The 17,601-nt window shown below is 51.8% G+C and overlaps 7 protein-coding genes across 7 annotated transcripts; 3 read left to right on the forward strand and 4 right to left on the reverse strand.

Annotated features, from left to right (window-relative positions):
* Positions 1–412: 412 nt before the first annotated feature.
* Positions 413–1,585, reverse strand: HO133_005908 (uncharacterized protein; the record flags this gene model as incomplete). Its single annotated transcript, XM_037296812.1, has 1 exon — positions 413–1,585. One exon carries the CDS (start codon positions 1,583–1,585, stop codon positions 413–415), a length of 1,173 nt encoding a protein of 390 aa, XP_037147993.1.
* Positions 1,586–3,174: 1,589 nt separating this feature from the next.
* On the reverse strand, positions 3,175–4,119 carry HO133_005909 (uncharacterized protein; the record flags this gene model as incomplete). Its single annotated transcript, XM_037296813.1, has 2 exons — positions 3,175–3,608; positions 3,669–4,119. The coding sequence occupies 2 exons, from the start codon at positions 4,117–4,119 to the stop codon at positions 3,175–3,177; spliced, it is 885 nt and encodes a 294-aa protein (XP_037147994.1).
* A 1,528-nt stretch (positions 4,120–5,647) lies between these two features.
* Positions 5,648–7,348, forward strand: HO133_005910 (uncharacterized protein; the record flags this gene model as incomplete). Its single annotated transcript, XM_037296814.1, has 3 exons — positions 5,648–5,853; positions 5,917–6,037; positions 6,131–7,348. 3 exons carry the CDS (start codon positions 5,648–5,650, stop codon positions 7,346–7,348), a joined length of 1,545 nt encoding a protein of 514 aa, XP_037147995.1.
* Positions 7,349–10,451: 3,103 nt separating this feature from the next.
* On the forward strand, positions 10,452–12,047 carry HO133_005911 (uncharacterized protein; the record flags this gene model as incomplete). Its single annotated transcript, XM_037296815.1, has 1 exon — positions 10,452–12,047. One exon carries the CDS (start codon positions 10,452–10,454, stop codon positions 12,045–12,047), a length of 1,596 nt encoding a protein of 531 aa, XP_037147996.1.
* Positions 12,048–12,582: 535 nt separating this feature from the next.
* Positions 12,583–13,429, reverse strand: HO133_005912 (uncharacterized protein; the record flags this gene model as incomplete). Its single annotated transcript, XM_037296816.1, has 2 exons — positions 12,583–12,928; positions 13,203–13,429. 2 exons carry the CDS (start codon positions 13,427–13,429, stop codon positions 12,583–12,585), a joined length of 573 nt encoding a protein of 190 aa, XP_037147997.1.
* A 464-nt stretch (positions 13,430–13,893) lies between these two features.
* Positions 13,894–14,430, forward strand: HO133_005913 (uncharacterized protein; the record flags this gene model as incomplete). Its single annotated transcript, XM_037296817.1, has 2 exons — positions 13,894–14,145; positions 14,296–14,430. The coding sequence occupies 2 exons, from the start codon at positions 13,894–13,896 to the stop codon at positions 14,428–14,430; spliced, it is 387 nt and encodes a 128-aa protein (XP_037147998.1).
* Positions 14,431–15,088: 658 nt separating this feature from the next.
* HO133_005914 (uncharacterized protein) lies at positions 15,089–17,318 on the reverse strand (the record flags this gene model as incomplete). Its single annotated transcript, XM_037296818.1, has 3 exons — positions 15,089–15,250; positions 15,303–16,779; positions 16,828–17,318. 3 exons carry the CDS (start codon positions 17,316–17,318, stop codon positions 15,089–15,091), a joined length of 2,130 nt encoding a protein of 709 aa, XP_037147999.1.
* Between the last annotated feature and the right edge of the window lie 283 nt (positions 17,319–17,601).

Consider the following 17,601-nt stretch of genomic DNA (forward strand, 5'->3'; position numbering starts at 1 on the left):
TACAATTTTACAAAAGGGGCGGAAAGGATTTCATTCATGAAGTGCTCTCATACAGAATAACACTGACATGCTTTTTGTAAGAACCTTTTTAGCAAGCATTGTGTTGCAATTCGATACCAACCATATATGGGATATGAAACATCGGTATTTGTGATGTTGGGGGGAGCCTTGGGTTGGCTATATCCCAGCCATCAGCGACGGTATAAGGAGAGTCTGCCAATCTTGTCAACCGAATATATGATCGGCCCTCGTACCACGGTGCCGGGTGTGGCAAATAGTCCTCGATTCTAGAATTGCGTACGGGCAGAATATCCCTGGATTAGATGGGGTTCAAGCAGCGCAGTAGGAATTATCCGAATGGTTTAGTATGGTTTTGTAGGAATTGGGGTTACATTTACGTAGGTTGGTAAATCTATTCTGACGCGCTGGCTATCTCTCCCCCGTGCAGGAATTCATTTGGATCTCTCATTGAACTTGACGTGCCAGAAGAGGTCCTCCCATCGCTCTCGAGCTTCTTCGAATTGGGAGAAGCCTCTGCAATCAACGGCGAATTGTATATAGTCGTCCCCAAGGTTGACGTCCTGTTTCTTGTTTGACCTGATTCTGAGAATCGGAGAGAAGGGCGAGGACCCAATTCTGTAGAAGGACGGTAGTCGGTGCTTTCCATGGGCAGGTCTTCGTCTGAGCATTCAATCGCGATCAGCGGCTCTGATCTGGTGGTTGTCTGAGCATGATTGGTGGAATCCTGTGAGGCCTCAGCACTGGTCAGGATTTGTTCTCTTCCTGCTGATGCTCTCGATGGAGCTTCGTTGTCAGGAGCCTGCTGTCCAAGGGAAATCCCACTGCCCTGAATCATCGTCGTGATCTGGGTACGTCGACTTAGCTGTCTCGAGTCCCGGGAGATGCTAGAAGCAGCACGTTGATAATCCAGACGTTTCCCAGTACCTTCACTCAAAGCAAAGATTGACGACCGGCTGCGCCTTCCCGAACGAAAGACTCTCCATCGTTTCATGACAAATTCCTTGACAGGCTGAACAAAAACGGGATGGTCTTCTGATCTCAACACGGGCTCTAATGACCAACGGTGACCATCATCACTTACATTTCGCACTCGCAGGCCGCGCATCACTTTGAGAACGTTCTTCTGTTTGACCCTACCACATGGGCTTAATGCCTCTGATTGGGGACCAGAAAGCCCAGCTAGAACTCGATGTGGAGAAGCTGACTTCAAGCGGCGTCGGTAGCGTGAAGGTAAAAAGCGACGTCGTTCAGGCTCCTTTCCAGATAGCTCGCTATGACGGCACCGTTTCGTGTCAATGCTCTCCTTGGCGGCTCCGTCTTCTCTCTGTCTCAAACGTCGGTTGAGTGAGACTTGTTCTGCTAGAAGTGATTCTCGTGACAGCGCATCATCTCTCTCAGGCCACAATGACGCAGTTGAATTGTTGCGAGCCTGATGGCCAAATGCTGGTGAATGCTTCCATTGCGTCTGCTGTCTCAAACTGCTCACAAGTCTTGTATTGAGCCAATTGTCATCATTCTGATTCGTTTTGTGGTACCGGGTAAGGGGCAATGTCAGGGTGTCCATGTTTTGTGGTGTTGGGAAACTTCGCGCAAGCATTTGCACAGAGATTATCTACGCAAGAACACGCTTCCACAGATCGTCATCGCTCGCCAGTCCGGTTGGTTGTCGTGCGTCCCAAGAAGAGAGACACAGAACAAAGGCTACCCACTAGAATCAGCATAACGTTAGGGGCTGCAACCGTACAAGGTTGGACAGTATCCTCACACGTCTTATTCCCAGGCAGGTTCGTAGACGTCCAGCTCGAGTCGCGCCAATCTACCACCTCCTTGTGTATTATATCCAACACACTGTGGCGCATGTGGAAGCGTAGGCCAGGATATGCCTCTTGCGATATAGTTAAAGCAGCATATGCAGTCGATAGATCATCGCTCGAGGTAGTGATTTTGTCGTTGTTGATAGCCAAGAAAGGTCTAGCCATATACACAAGGAACACGTGAGAGTCTGTGATAGATCGGAGGCCGTTCCGTGGGGGGATTCGCCCCAGTTCCTCAGTTGTGAGTCCGAGGCCGATGTACTCTACTGCTAGGCCACAGGGATTGGGTTCTTGAAAGCTGAATTGTCGCAGAGTGATATCATAGGTATTCGGTAATGGTTCGGAAATAGATAAGGAATGCTGAAAGGTGAGAGGAAAGAATTTTGGTTGTCAAAATGATCATGTCTGGGAGAAAGGTCTAAGGTATCTACTCTATGTAAAGTACTGCGGTGGCTCCTGCCAACTAGGTACTTTACCCACGAGCATCCTCAGCTACTTTGCGGTCCCAGATCGAGCGACGTACATTAGCGCCTTTAGCTACAGCAAGGTATTTGTAATTGCTTAAAGAAAAGCCCCTCAAACACTAGCGGATCTGTGGTTTGAAGCTCTCCTTGCAGTATAAAGGCCCGTGAATGTTGGGGTGGATGCCACATTACTTTGTGCATAACTTCTAAATTACACTAATTGCTGCACTATGATGCAGTGGCTAGCATAATCTCAATGGTGGATTGGGTCATGAATGGTGTCGCTTCCTAGAGCCAATCAACTTGCGGACAGTATCTTCTGCCACACAAATTTTGCCAATCATAGGCCCCTAGGTTCTACTCAAACCCTGGGCCTGGGTCCGGTTCGGTGGTCCCCAAGTATGCAGCCAGCCGAGGATAACCAGGTCCTGGTACAACTCAGATCAGACATCAGCGCTTCTGTACATCAACGAGGAAAGCTCGATCAGTGTACTTCAATGCTCAGATAAGAGGCCATATGTCAAGTGGCCTGAGCGTTCAGGAAAGTTTTGCGTTCTCGTCGTGGCGTAGAATCTGGAACAGCAGCCTTCTCCTGCCGGAGGCCGAGATGAACATTCTCGGCCATAGGGGCCACACCCACACAATTGCAACATCGGCTGAATACATAAGCGACGGGTCTCATGGCGTTGTCGAGTTTTGCGGGCATATTCGGCGGCATCTTGGATAATGCCGTCTGTCCCGATTGCATCTTGCGTATTATGTCCGCAAAAATGAGTCACCACTTTCAACGATGGATGGAAGTGTGGATTCTAGCCAGTTTATGAAGCAGCTGCAGGCCAGAGACGCGAGTCCACCACCTCACATATGCTGAGTATTCATCTGAAGCTGGTCTTGATAACGTTCGAGGGATCGAACTCCCTTTTGAAGACCTCAAGATCAGTCAGGCCGCTTTTCGAAGTACCATTCGAGGCACTCTCCAAGACGAAAACTATGTTAGAGAAAGCTCCTTGGAATTCAGATTCGCAGAAGAGAAGTTCTCTCCACATGCTTGCTACCTGGACCGCTGGGTTGCGAAATCCAAAACCAACACCAAAAGACCCAATGCATAGATCCGGATGCTGCCGCAGGGCAGCAATCCTGAGTACTGTCCTCATTTTTTCTTTCATCAGCTCTCGTTCTTGGCTGAAGGAGTAATCTGCGCCAGACTCGTCAAGTTTGGGGCGCCGAATTGGTGCCACGGAAATGATGGGTAAGACCTTCCAATCCTTCCACATAGAGTAGTTTTTGTCAGCTCCAGAGCGAAAGACTACTGTACTCATACGTCAGCATGAAAGGTCAACGGGGCAACATGTACGGGAGAGCAGCGTACCGACATGAGGAGAATAAATCCCACCAGTTGTTCGAATTGGGTAGTGAGGGACCTGGGCAGATGTATGGCTAGGCGTTGTTAGAACCTTGGCGAGGTTCGAACGTCGGCAGAGGCATTCCTCTGGAGCTATGAGACCAGACTCCCAGTCACCTCCAGCCCGTTTCTCGTTGGCCATGCTGACCACGGGTATTGCTCCCAGCTGCTTGGAAGATCCGTTCGCTTTGAAGTTTGATTCGTCCCAGTCCAAGGCTGCATCAACCGGATCGCCAGTAATGACTGCTACACGAAGCTTGTGTCCATAGCCGGCTCGTGGGTTGAGATGAAACTTGGATGAGTCCGGATATGAAATGGATACAGGAGGAAATTGCGGCAGCTGAGATTGAATGTAAGGAGTGTAAGTTTTCTTGGCCTCGGAAGCAATCTCTGAGGGTTTTGCTTTTGCTTGAGGCATGTTCCAGGGAGAAGAAACACAGCTGATATCGAGGGTGTAAATTGAGATGGCAATCCGCTAAAAGGGTAGGGGGAGCAAGGAATCGGCAAGAGGGGAACTGGTGTGCAAGCAATAGAATTCAAACAGGACTGGAGTCAGGGCCAAGAGTGTATGTAGGATCGCAGTATAGACAAGAAGAGATGAGATGAGATGAGATGGCACAAGTGGAAGTTGTAGCGGATAAAAGGAAAAGTAGCCATGATCATTAATTTGCTTCTATGGCTGGGTGCCGTGTGAGGATGGTTTCGGCCGACGTGGAATGCCTGAACTACCATGGAAAGGGAGGTATGTGACCAATCGCAAGGATACGGCTGGATGCTTAGGATTAGATGTGAATCTGTCATGACCAAATGAATTCAAGCCACGATACGCGAGAGCTCAGACGATTTCGATTCTTCCCAGTCGTGATGAGATCATAGCAGTGCGATCGTTCCATTGCCGCTGCCCAATAGCGGTGAGAGAATGGCGGATGGAGCGACTTAAGTGCAAGATGGATCTGGATAAATTCACGGGAGGGTGTCTTCCCCGTTCCACGATCCTGCAGTGTGTCATTTAGCCAGATGAAACCGACCAACAGCTTCCCTCGAGATCGGTGGGATCGACTTGCTTTCTTTGGAGCTCTCGGGGGGGGGGGCATGGGCGCTATCATTCCTACAGGTGCCACAGTTTCCTTCACGCTGCCTCTATTCGTCCAAGTTCCGAGGTTGGATGGAAAAGGGGTTCAAAGCTTTCAAGGCTACAAGGCCTGGGCCCTTCCAGCGTTGGGGGTACCGACAGCCGCTAAATAGACTTTTGTGTCATCTCTCCCCACAGGCGATGAGATGAAGTCCCAACTACTTTACTCGTCTGCTCCTGTCTAATGATCTACCACTCACGTCGGTAGATCTGAATACTTTAGGGCAAGGTCAGCAAGTAATTAGATGAATCAAAAGTTCCTGCGGTGAATATACATGTGCCGTCTTAAAATTAAAAAATGGAACGGACTTGGTACCGAAAACTGTATGGAAAAGCCTTCGGCAGTTGACGAAACAATAGCTGCCAACGGATGCTTGTCAGCTGTAGGATATCAAGCAGGCATATGATGAAATGCTTCTTGTTCACTTCCAAGATTATGAGAACAATGCCTCCAATATGTTGGAGTTTGCATATTTCACTCTTTTGAGCTTGACGTGTGACAGTTCGAGCGAGGTTCGTCAGCCGCCTCACCTTCCTTCATCCATATGCGCGTAAGGCTGCATGAAATATTGCATGAGATTTTTACTAGCTCCCTCGCCCTCCATTCCGACTCGTTCTCGATTCTCCAATCTCCAATCTCTTCCACCCCCTGGTCTACCAAGATTTGTCAACCGCTGAACTCCTACGACATCCTGCAGCATCCACCAACAACGCGAACATCTCAATCTGGCTGATGCTCACGATATGGCGTTGCGTTCGCCTATCACCTCTGTTTTCAAGACCGGCAATTACACTTCCTCCCACTCATGTGCGCATGCGGCCTCTGTCTGCTTTTCCCACGGCCAGTCCCAACGTAGCCACCATCCTGGCAACTCCACCACGACATGGCGGCCATGTAATCACAGTGGAAGGCTCAATCAGAACTATTCGAAACCAGAAGCAACGCTCATTCGTTGAACTCGGCGATGGGTCTACGGCATATTCCTTACAAGCTGTGCTAGATCCTCAACTGGCTGAAGGGCACGTCCAGTGACTCTGTTCCCCTCCCTGCAGCACAAAACTAACGGTGCTCGGACTGTACAGCTTAGGCACGGGGACTTCAGTGGCCATCACGGGTACATGGCAGGCTGCTCCACCGCACAAGGAACAACCGTATGAATTGAAGGCGAAGGCGGTGAACATCATCGGTGCGACGGATGCAGAGGTAGTCGACCCACCCTGAATTGATCTGCGGTACCTGCGTTGTGGCTTTTGCGTTCGTGTCAGGGTAGAGGCGCTGACAAATTCAATCACGCAGAAGTATCCCATCCAAAAGAAATACCATAGCGCCGAATACCTCCGAACGATTCCACATCTTAGGCTGCGGACTCCGGTGAATGCACTGCTCGCACGGTTGAGGTCTGAGTGTGACTACCACCTAGCTAGCTATTTTAGAGATCGGCATTTCGTTCGTGTGCAGCCACCCATCATAACTTCGTCCGACTGTGAGGGGGCCGGCGAGATCTTCACGGTATCTGCAAAGCCATCTAGTAGCCGAGGGGAAGATGAGATTGAGGCTGCAGCGAGGGAGAAGGATGAAATGTTCAGGGATCCAAAGTTCCTGACCGTTTCTTCTCAGCTACACTTGGAAGCTTTCATACACGAGCATCAGAAAGTCTGGACATTGTCTCCAACATTTCGGGCAGAAAAAAGCGACACTCCGCGACATGTGGCTGAGTTTTGGATGCTGGAAGCGGAAATACGGACCGAAAGCCTGAGAGATGTCATGAATCTGGTTGAAGACATGATCCGAGATCTAGTGGGCAAATTACAGGAAGCGGGCTTCATGGAAGAGATCTTACATGCCAATCGAGGAGCGAAGTCTGCTGACGCTGAAGGCACGCAATTCTCACAATTACTTCGCAAACGCTGGCAAGGGCTTATGCAATCACCCTGGCCTCGAATTACCTATGAAGACGCAATCAAGCGCCTTGAGGATGCGGTCGAGTCAGGGAAAGCAACGTTTGTGTACGAGCCATCCTGGATCACTGGCTTACAGCTGGAGCATGAGAAGTTCATTTCTACAACCTTCGGCCAAGGCAGCCCGGTGTTTGTGACTGACTATCCTCGGGAGACCAAGCCTTTCTACATGCTCCCGTCATCACCGGAGGATGGTGTTGAACCAACGCAAAACAAAACCGTCGCCTGTTTTGACCTCTTACTGCCTGAGCTATGTGAAGTAGTTGGAGGGTCAATGCGTGAACATCGTCTACAACAACTCTTGAAGTCAATGCATAGCCATGGTCTGAACTTTTCAGCGGCAAGCGGGGTTGGTCAAACCATAATGAATTCTGATGTGTCGCCTTCCAGTGAGAAGGGCAATCTCGACTGGTATGCCGATCTCCGTCGATACGGTAGCGTTCCTCATGGCGGATTTGGACTCGGTTTCGATAGGCTATTGGCTTATCTTTCTGGAATCAGCAACATCAAAGATGTCGTCCCCTGGCCCCGCTACCATGGTCGTTGTGATTGCTGATCTTTTGCACATGGGTAGCTGTCTACTATCTAGCCTTTCGACAACTCCACCTCCTTACCCAATACCGCAGTCTGAAAGTTCCAGTCTCCATTCCATCATTCCCCAATGGATCAATAATATTGCCATTGTCTCAAACTTCACCGGCGCTGTGCTACTGCTCAGGAAAGGGGAAGGAGCTTGGTTGCGGAACCTTCTCCGCATAGACGAGTCACGACGGCTTCGCTCGGGATGCATGTCTAGACTCTCGCAGCGCTGAGATCTCGATCTTCGTAGAGCCTCCAAGGCGCCAAATGTCAAGGCGGAATGGGCACAATGTTGGCGACAAATCCGCCTACGGAGGAGAAGCGCCTCCTGCTCCTCGGCATTTCTGACCAACACGAGGGGTGGCCCACTAGAGTATTAGGTACCGGAGACTCATGCAAGCCACCACTAAGGGGGAAAGTGGTAACGTTGCGGCAGTTCGTGTTGCAGAACTGGAAGCTTGGCAGTCATCGCGCAAGTGTTACTCTTCTTGTCTCGCAGATGGCAAAGTTGATGGAAAAGGTGTGGGTGCAGACCGTGCCGCGGCTTTGCATGGAGTGTGAGAAGGAGTGACAAGAAATAACGGTACGGAAGATATGCATATCGTGTGGTTGAGCGGCAGAAAAGCTTGGCGGTACTCTAAAAGTTACCTTCCATATTCCCGGGCGGCATATAATATGATTATTCTTATTATTGAATTGCTGCATTTGCACCATCGCCCTTGCCCTTGCGATTGCCAATTGCGAGACCGCGCAAGACTTGGTGTCCGTGATGGGTTTGGCCCGATTCGTGGGTTCATTACTTTACATACGGGATTATGGTGATGTCGTATTCTCTGGGGGGGGGGGTCATGTAATCATTATTGGTAGTGAAAGTAAGGCCGGCTACAGCGTTGCGAATGAAGCTTAGGTGGCTTGAAGAGAAAAGCCAAATGTCAGACGGAGCATGATTCCCGTATGGCTAGTACGAGGATTGTGTGAAACCCAGCTGTCACGCTGTCCGTCGCCGTTGAAACATGCATATTAATATACTTTGCTTTTTCCTGCATTCTTCTCGTATCTGATTGATGGACTTTGAAACCTTAAACCGCTCGGTCCATGAACATTTGAGAAGCAAAAAGCCAAGGGGTTGTTGGCCAAGATCTTGCTTCCCAAGTCGGCCGCATGCATGCATGGCACCCTTGGAGTTGGCAGAAAGAAAGTACTGGCGGAGAAGATATGCACTCGGCAGAAAGCAGCTCTTGACAGGGGGGTAGCGTCGGTAAAATATAAGGTTCCGTGGCGTGTCGATTAACCTTACTCCACAAGTTGACCAAAGGCCACGGAGCCTCGAGGCGGTCCAACGAAGCAAAAAGAAAGACTTGCAGGGCTCACACATGGCGGACCATACTTATCAGTCATACATTAATCAACATGTACTATCAGCGACTAAGTACCGTATACATATCCTATGTCTCGGATCTCGTCGCTGCCGCTGTTTGGCAATTGGCTTTAACAGAATCAGGAACAGCGTAGGAGTAGTCATAAGCGAGGCGGGGAGATTGAGAGAGAGAAATGGAATTGTAAAGGCGTGCACCACAATTAAAAGGGGAATGAGACGTCATATATGATGGATGTGTGTGGGTGATATGGGGTGGGTGTGTCGGTGTGTCGGTGTGTCGGTGCGAGGTGTGTGGAGAGAGTGTGGAGGGTGTGAGTTAGTGAGTGTGTGACAAAGGGGCCAGATGTGTAGAATCGAAATGGGCAGCTGGATGCTCGGAGTTGATAGGTGTTTGATCAAGGTTGAAAAGGGGTTTGGTGAGTGTCATTCCAGTAAAGGATCTCACTTAATCCTTGGCTTTCTGTTTTAATAACACCCTCGCTTCTCGCATCTCGATCCTGCACTGCACTGCACTCATACCTTCTCACGAATGAGGGAAAGTGTTGCGAGATGCTTTTCCTTTAATAATAAGTACATTATTCAATAATCATTACTCTACATGTTGCAAAGCCTACCGACGACTTTAAATCACAATACTTTAAGACTGTTTCACCATCCTCCTTCATTATATCTCCAACGTACGCAGAAACGGGTAGTCTCTGATTGGACTCGGTAGACCTGGTAGCAGCTGGGTAGAGTTTTTAAGCGGCATGCTCGGAAATGCTAAATCCTAACCTTCGTCACTAACTTACCTTACCACTACTACTAACTACTGACCTAACTTACTAACCAAAAACTTACGCGCGGTACTCAAAAAAAAAGCTTCCATCATGCTATCAACCCATGCAAACTGAATCATCATCATCACCATCATCATCAACACCAGTAAAGGTACCAGTACCAGTACCAGTGCCAGTTGCACCAACAACAACATCTACACCACACTCACACATCATTCATCAGCTTCTCAGCTCCGATCCTTTTCCACGGCTCTCCGCGCCGCTCAGGCTTCCTTCTTGCTCTGCACACCTCCTCCACGCCCCTCCGGAACATCACTCATACCATCCACACCGACCTGAACACAAATTTCTTCCTCAAGCCCGTATCGCAAAGTGGAGTTTCGTCGAAGCTTATTCACCCAAGGCTCCCTTCTTCTTAATCATAATTCAACGGTCTGTCCGAGATATATTACTGTTATGCCGAATAATCTTTAAGATTAATCTGACCTCCGTCCGTTGAAGGTAAGCTTTGCGACTGCCTCCCTGCGCCTTACATCCTACATCCTACACCCTCGCCCACTTCCAAATCTTCCGCCCTGTGTTACATCTCATGCACCGGATGCCCCCTTTCCACATATCTTACCCAACTGGACGCTGCGCAACCATATTCTCTTCCTACACATTGCTTTTTCTCATGCGACGCAACCTTCTACTACCCTCATGTCCGCTGTATACACAACAAAGTCAACAGAGAATCTCTACTGATGGACCCCGCCAGTTTTCACCGGCCGCTTGCTTACCTCGATGCAAAACCGCACCTCGCAGCCTCGCGAACAAGTCCCAATCTAGGGGGGATACCCCTAAAGCGAAGGCGCTCCTGTGAGGACCCACCCAATCCAAGGCTGGCAGCCCCATCGATACCCACCATTTCTACTTTCTTAGATATGGAAACATACAACGGGCACGTGCGGACCCCCGCAGATGCGATAATACTATTCGAGGCCTGTCGCCTGGGCCTTTTACCTAGAGTCCAGCGAAGATTGTCTGAAAAAGAGCGCCAATCCATCAAGTCTGGCTCTGTCTTCGTCTGGGATGAACGTGAAGCCGGTATGCGAAGATGGACCGACGGGAAATCTTGGAGTGCCAGTAGGGTGTCTGGAAGCTTTCTTACATACCGGGAAATGGAGGGCAAACGTGGTGGCAACAGCTTTGGGCCGCCTTTGGCTGCCGTCTCAAGAGCTGGAAAGACTCCTGATAGCACTCGCGGTAGTGACTCCGATCTGGATATTGGTGGAGAAGATGGACCGGATGGGTATCGATACAAGCCAGACGGCTTGATGAAGCAGTCCTTCAGCATAACGACTTCCTCGGGCAATCACCTCCATCTCATCAGCTACTACTCGCGCTCCCATCCATCTGCTTCAGGCCTCACAAGTCCTACAAGCGATCCGGCATTGCGGCATATTCGTCCACAAAAGGGAATGTACCCCGAATCGACCGTTCATGAGCATCAAAATATCCCCGCCGTGACTCGATCGCCGATGGTCAGCGCACCATACTCAACTGTCCCTCAGATGGCAGGATATGCTCGACAAGGACCTCCTCAATGGCCCCCACACTACAATGGTTACAATTGGACGCCTCCGCCTCCGGTGCAACAGGCGGGCCCACATTATGGCTACCAGCAGTATAATGGAGGTGGTGCCGTATACGCACCCCCACCGCCGATCAACGGTCATTCACCTCTTCAGAACTCTCAATCAGCTCAACAACCTCCACCCACAACGCAGTCATACGACCCTCATTACCAAGCGTACGACCAAAGAAGATACCCTTCGATGCCATCTTCTGTGCACCCTGATATGTCTGGCTACGACCAACGGCAAGGCCCTCCTACAACACCACAACAGCGACCCATGGACAAGTATGCGCCGCCTCAAGATATCTACAACGGCTATGATCCAAGGTACCCTCCAAATCAAAATCGCAATCCTCCCACGCCCTCAGACAGCAATCTTGCGCCTCCGCAACAGATTCACAGCCGCAATGGGACCTCCGCGAATGGTATGCAGCAGTCACAGTCACAATATCGTCATCCTTCCCCACACATGTCGCAACCTCCGCCAAACGGTCAACAGCAGCAGGCTCAGCAGCTTACCTCGTCGTCCACTCCTATCGACCCGCGGTTGATGGGTTCTTCGCCGATGATACAGCAACAGTCACAACCAAACCTTCATTCCCGGACGTCAACTCCTGGAGCTCATGCACAGCTCCAGGAAGCTGCCGAGACCGTCCAAACCCACGCCAACGGCACAAATGGCGCAAGCACGATCCCAAGTATTGGCGCCATCATGAACGGCACTTCTACCGAGAGCCACAACAGCCCAAACGCAGATGCGAAGAGCGACAGATCCGGTGATAAAACTCCCGGTGGTTCCGTGAAGAAGGAAGGTGGACCGCAGGACATTCCCAGTGACAAACTGGGTTTTGGTGAAGATATGAGGGCGTTGAAGGTTCTGGATCGGGCATTCAAGACATAATGAGGCATCGCAGATCATCACAAAGGAGGCAGATACATTGTGATGGTCAACGGGATTGCATTGAGAAGTTTGAATTCATGAGGCACGTGCCAGCCGATTCTATCGAAGCGCACTATCGAAATGTTACAATCTGTATTATTCAAGAGGGGGTGTTATTTGAAATGGGGCTTGCATGCATTGCAGAAGATATCACGGTTTGAGGATGGACAACGGAAAAAGGGAAAAGGGAACGGGAGAAAGTATCCTACGAAGGGTTTGCGGGGATGCATTACCTCTGCTACCATGCTATTTGCTCCTTTTTCAACAACAACATGATGAGACGGGCTCCTACGATAGAACGTTCGGCTCCTGCTCACGCATGCATCAAGAATGTAATTTTCATACCTATGATACCTCTCGACGTTGATCTGATTCATCCGCGTCTGGATAGTCAAACATGTATACTCTATACGTTTTGCCCAAAATCAACTCAAGGGATGGGTATCTCAACACGAATCCTCTTTTTTTCCCCAAGCCCGATACCCTTTCCTCTTCCTCACGCCCTCCCCTCTCCCTCCCCCCCACCCCCCTCCTCCACCGTAGCAAGCATCTCATACTCCCCTCCCCCCCCCGGGTCCCCCCCCACCTTCCCTCCAGCACCAGCACCAGCACCACCACCACCACCACCGAACGAAATCGGCCGCAGCTCCCGCCACCGACAGCCCCAGACCCCGCCCGCGACCATGAGGCCGGCGCTCGCGGCCTGCAGGGCCCACCAGAGCCCGTTGGCCGGCACGGACCGCGAGTAGAGCGACGTGGCGAGCAGGTGGACCGCGTGCAGCGTGAGGGCGAAGTCGGGGACGAGCTTGGAGCGCGCGACGACGAGGGCGAGGAGGATGACGCTGGAGGGGGGGGGGATGGGTTAGCGGGGGAGGTATGGGTTGGCGGGGGAGGTATGTAGGTATGTATGTGAGGGAGGGGGGGGGGGGGGGGGGAGGGAGGGGGATGAGGGAAGATGATTCTGTTCGGGGAACAACGCTCTCGACGCTCGGACGGGACGAACCCTCCCCAGGATTTCTCCGTGGAAAAAAGGTTGGGTGTATCTCTTCATGTGAAAGAAAGAAAAACGGAAAACAGAACAGCACAAAACATCGCACCCCCCCAACTCCGACTCACCCGCACAGACTGCCCCCGAGCCAACACACGCCCAGCGTCCACCCGCCCGCCGTGTCCCCCCGCAGGCCGCGCCAGCCGAGCACCAGGTCCGGCGAGAAGGGCCGCCCGGCCGTCAGCGCCGCGAAGAGCAGCAGGCCCGTCACGCAGAGGTAGTAGAGCAGCTGCAGCGTCACGATCTGCGTGAGGATGCGCAGCGGCGAGTGGGCGTGCCGGGGCCGGCGCGGCATTTTTGTGTTGTGTGGGTTGTTTGGTTGGGAGAGAGGTGATGGATGGGATGGGTGGGTGGGAGAGGTGGGTGTGGCTGGTTATCGTGGTCGCATTGTTTGTTTGTTGTTGTTGTTGTTGTTGGCGTCGTCGTCGGTGGTGGTGGTGGTGTGGGCTTTCGGACTGACTGGAAGAGGGTGATTCGGATGGGGGAAAAGGGCGGAGGAGAAGAATTTGTGAGGCTGTGTTCTCGAAAGAACTTTGCAATACGATTCGTCTCCAGAATGAGGAGGATGAATATTGAAGCCTGAGCTCCCTCTCTCTCTCTCTCCCCCCTAGCGGCGGCGGAGAAACAACCCAAAAAATTCCGCACGCTAGCGCCAGCCCTCCAAAAGCTCCTAAATTTCCCAACTCAAAACAACCACCAACACCTTCACTCTCGCACTCCACCACCCACTCCGCACCACCCTTCCCACCCACCCACCAAATGGGCCTCTTCACCACCTCCTCCACCCCCACCCCGCCCCCGCCCTCCCACGCCTCCCCCACCCCGTCCCCGGACGGCGCGTTCGAAGCCCCGGACCGGCAATCGCGCGCGCACTGCTGGCGGGCCCGGGACGACTTCTTCGCCTGCCTGGAACGCAACGGCATCGTCGACGGCATACGGGAGAAAGATCGGGCGGAGGGGGCGTGTGGGAGTGAGGGGAAGGGGTTGGACAGGGAGTGCGCCGCGAGTTGGGTATGTTGACTGGTGATGCTGGTTTGGAGGGGGGAGGAAAAGGGACTGGAAAGGAGGAGGGATGGGGGGGGGAAGGGAAATAAATGGACATGGAAGAGCTAAGCTGTCTTGGGTTGAGATGGGTGGCTGACCGGTTGTCGGGATTTACAGGTCACGTATTTCAAGCAGAGACGAGTGATGGAGCACAATAAGAAGCAAACGCTGGAAAAGCTGGCGAAGGAAGGGGCGAGACCGATGCCCGAGGGGATGGCGCTGCCTGGAGACCGGAGGAAACCGACTTCGTGAATGACGAGGCACTTGACAGGAAGGGCGGAAGCGCATTGTTACAGGACGGGTTCTCGATCGCGAAGTCGAATCTATGGCTATGGTAGCATGGCATGCTTGGTCGGTCAATGCATCGCAGCGGAGTTATTCTGGGTCACTCTCTACGATAGCGTCGCGAAAATCCTCAAGTACTACTACGTTACAGATGTATGATAGGCAGGCCACAGTCGGTGCCGAATATTCCTGGTCTTGCAAGTTGGGTTCGTAAAGGGGAGAAGATATTATTGCGAGTAGAGGACGTAGCTATCTGGGGGGGAGCTCAGCGATTCATAATATCAAGCGCCCAAAATCGTATGTCGCTGCGATCCAGCGTTGGTATCCGCAGTAATGAAGCGCGTGCCTAAATTTATGACAGAAATGCCAGAAAACGACAGTAAGTGGTAAAAAAATCCACGCCGCTGATGCCTCCTAAATGGTATTCAAAAAGAATCTCAGACGCTCAAATGACGATAAACTCCATGCATATTCGCTCTTCTCTGACGGGTATCTCATATGCTTCCATGACAGAAACGTTGTAACATAGAAAGCGTCAAAGTCGTGTACTTCATAAAGCCGACAGAATCGGTGAAAGAACATAATAATTCAGACCTTCGAAGAGAAGTCATAATTCGCGATAGGATCAGGAACGAGGAGTAGCAGTAGCATTTTCCTCGCTGGTGGCAACAGCCACAAGGACTTCAAGCCCACTCATCTGGGTGTCCTTTGGCCCGTTGTGGTGAGAACTGTCCGCACCGGTCGGTAGCGGCCAGGTCGGAGGTCGTGTGTTTCCGGCATTATAAGCCTTCGTAAATGGTTAAGCAATTTCTTTACGACAACTGAACGTCAGAACTTACGTGGTGAGGCGCTGGCATGGCAGCGCCAGGGTGAGCAGACTCAATGTAACCGTTGCTGTGGACAATCGAAGGATGATGTTCGGCAGTTGTGAACGAGGGCGTGGTCGGGACTCCTTCGCTACTGCTGGAATCTCCAGGTGAAGCTCGCTGCTGACTTCCTCCTACATGGCCGATATACCAGCCTTGACGTTTCGCTCTAACAGGGGTAGGATTGGGGTAGTGTGGAGTCTCAGAAGCGCGCTTTTGCGATTCTTGATGTAGAACAGGGGCTGCCTGGGCGTGCTGTTCCGTCTGTGAGCCGACTGAGACTTGCTCATTAACAGCCTGCTGGGACCATGCACCAGAATCGTTAGGTGGGGTCCCACTCGCTATGTCAAGTTTAGTCAGATTCTGATGGAGAGACATGTCCCATGATGCGTGGCCCCTCCTATCGTTTGGTCCAGAGTTGGGCTGCACTGATGGACCTGGATAGATTGGCGGTCTGATAGCAGGGTCGATCTGCATAGGACCTGAAGCGCTGGCATGGGGCGTTGCAGGCCGACGAGGCATCTGATCAAACGTTTCAATACCGGGTAGTCGATGTGGCTGACTTGCAGCCGCAGCAGCTTGTGGAGCAAAGGCAGGCCGAGGAGCATCCGGGGTCTGGTAGTAGCTCAATCCACTCGTAGCTGGACGAGAGTAATTCGTATAAGTATAGGTGCTAGGATGCCATGTCCGTCTTCTCCATTCGGCTTCGGCAGCTGATACAGCTTCGCGGCGTGACGGGTTGTAATTCGCATTGGTCGGACTCCCCGAACTACTGCCAACATTTGGAAAGGTAGAAGCACTGGAGGAAACCAGAGGACTGAGGAAAGGCGAAGAATAGGCATTACTCTGAGGAGACTGGAATTGGACCGGTCCAGATGGTACGGATAGTCTTCGAGTGTGAGACCTGCCGTCCCAAAAATTACCACTTCGAGATACAGTGGACACGGGTGACCCCAAGGATGAGCCATAGCCCGGGCTATTCTGTCCATTGGAATAAGTGGTCGAAGTTGGGGTGCTAGCACCTTCAGATGGTTCCACTAAGAATGAATACTGGCCAGGCGGCGTTGAAGCTTGACTTCGTAGCGTATCCAAGCTCAGCCTGTTCCGCGCAGATGAATCACTCGCCATCATCAAAGGAGGTGGCCTTCGTCGACTGTCCTCTCTGACCATCGTAGATGCATTGGATCCAATACTAGAGGTTGACAGATTCCGGCCGTGACCTCGACCGTGGCTTCCTTGGCTACTCGCAGTGCCAGCGCGAGGTCGCCCACTCGGCGGTCGCACACGATCAGTTCGAATCTGGCGTTGAAAGCGAGTACCAGTAGCAGCCAGAGAGTCGCCAGGTATCTCTTCGTTGACATGTACCGTTTGGGCATGCTGCCGCAGGTTGTCAAGACGAGAGAATCTGCGCGAACAGTGACATTGGAAAGGTCGTTCCCCGGTATGTTTCCTGCCACTTTCAGTCAAACTTAAGGTACCTGATCGAACGAACACATACCTGATGTGCCGTGCGAGATGTTCACTCCGTGTGAAACTCAACTTGCAAGGTGGAAACTCGGTGCAGAAAAACCTCTGACCCTTCTTCTTTTTGGATGGCCTGCCCGTCTCCAAGTCTATACTGTCGGCGTCCGACCCTCCATCGCCCTCGTCTGATTCATCCATGTCTATGTCCTGGGATTCCGTTGATTGAATCGAGCGACTCGAATCGCCGCGACTGGCAATCCCAGGTCTTGTCGTGCCTAGAGGCTGATGTTGTACTGGAAAAGAATTGCTAAAGGGCGAACTGGGTAATGGCCGTTGCCCGTTTACTCCACCAAAGTTCAGTGTTGTAGGCGTATTTGGCGCGGACCGCGTCGAGTCCTCGGAAGATGGGAGAGGTGTGGGTCGAGTAGGGTTTGGTATAGGGGCTCGAGGAGTCGTCGGTGTAGTCGCTTCGGTGGAGTAGTCCGAAAGGCCGAGGCCAACGTTGACCGGCTCAAAGGTGGTCATTGTGGTAACACTCCGACTTCGCCTGAGCGTAGAACGAAAAAGGCCTTTCTGAGTCTAAAGAGAGGTGCTGTGTGTTTGGTAGAAGGCGACTAGAAGTCGATGAGCGCTTGCGTCATTTCATGGAGACGCCGGCCTGACAGGGTTGGAAATACGGAAAAGAGACGGAAACTCAAGCGCAGCCTCGAGGTTGGTATGCTGCCGACCTGCGCACGCTGACGCTGCAGTACCTGTCGCAGTTGTGTAGCAAACACCCCGAATTCGATATGTATTATTGCAGTATAAA

The sequence above is a fragment of the Letharia lupina genome (assembly GCF_014066315.1).
Source record: "Letharia lupina isolate WasteWater1 chromosome Unknown contig_22, whole genome shotgun sequence".
Taxonomy (NCBI): domain Eukaryota; kingdom Fungi; phylum Ascomycota; class Lecanoromycetes; order Lecanorales; family Parmeliaceae; genus Letharia; species Letharia lupina.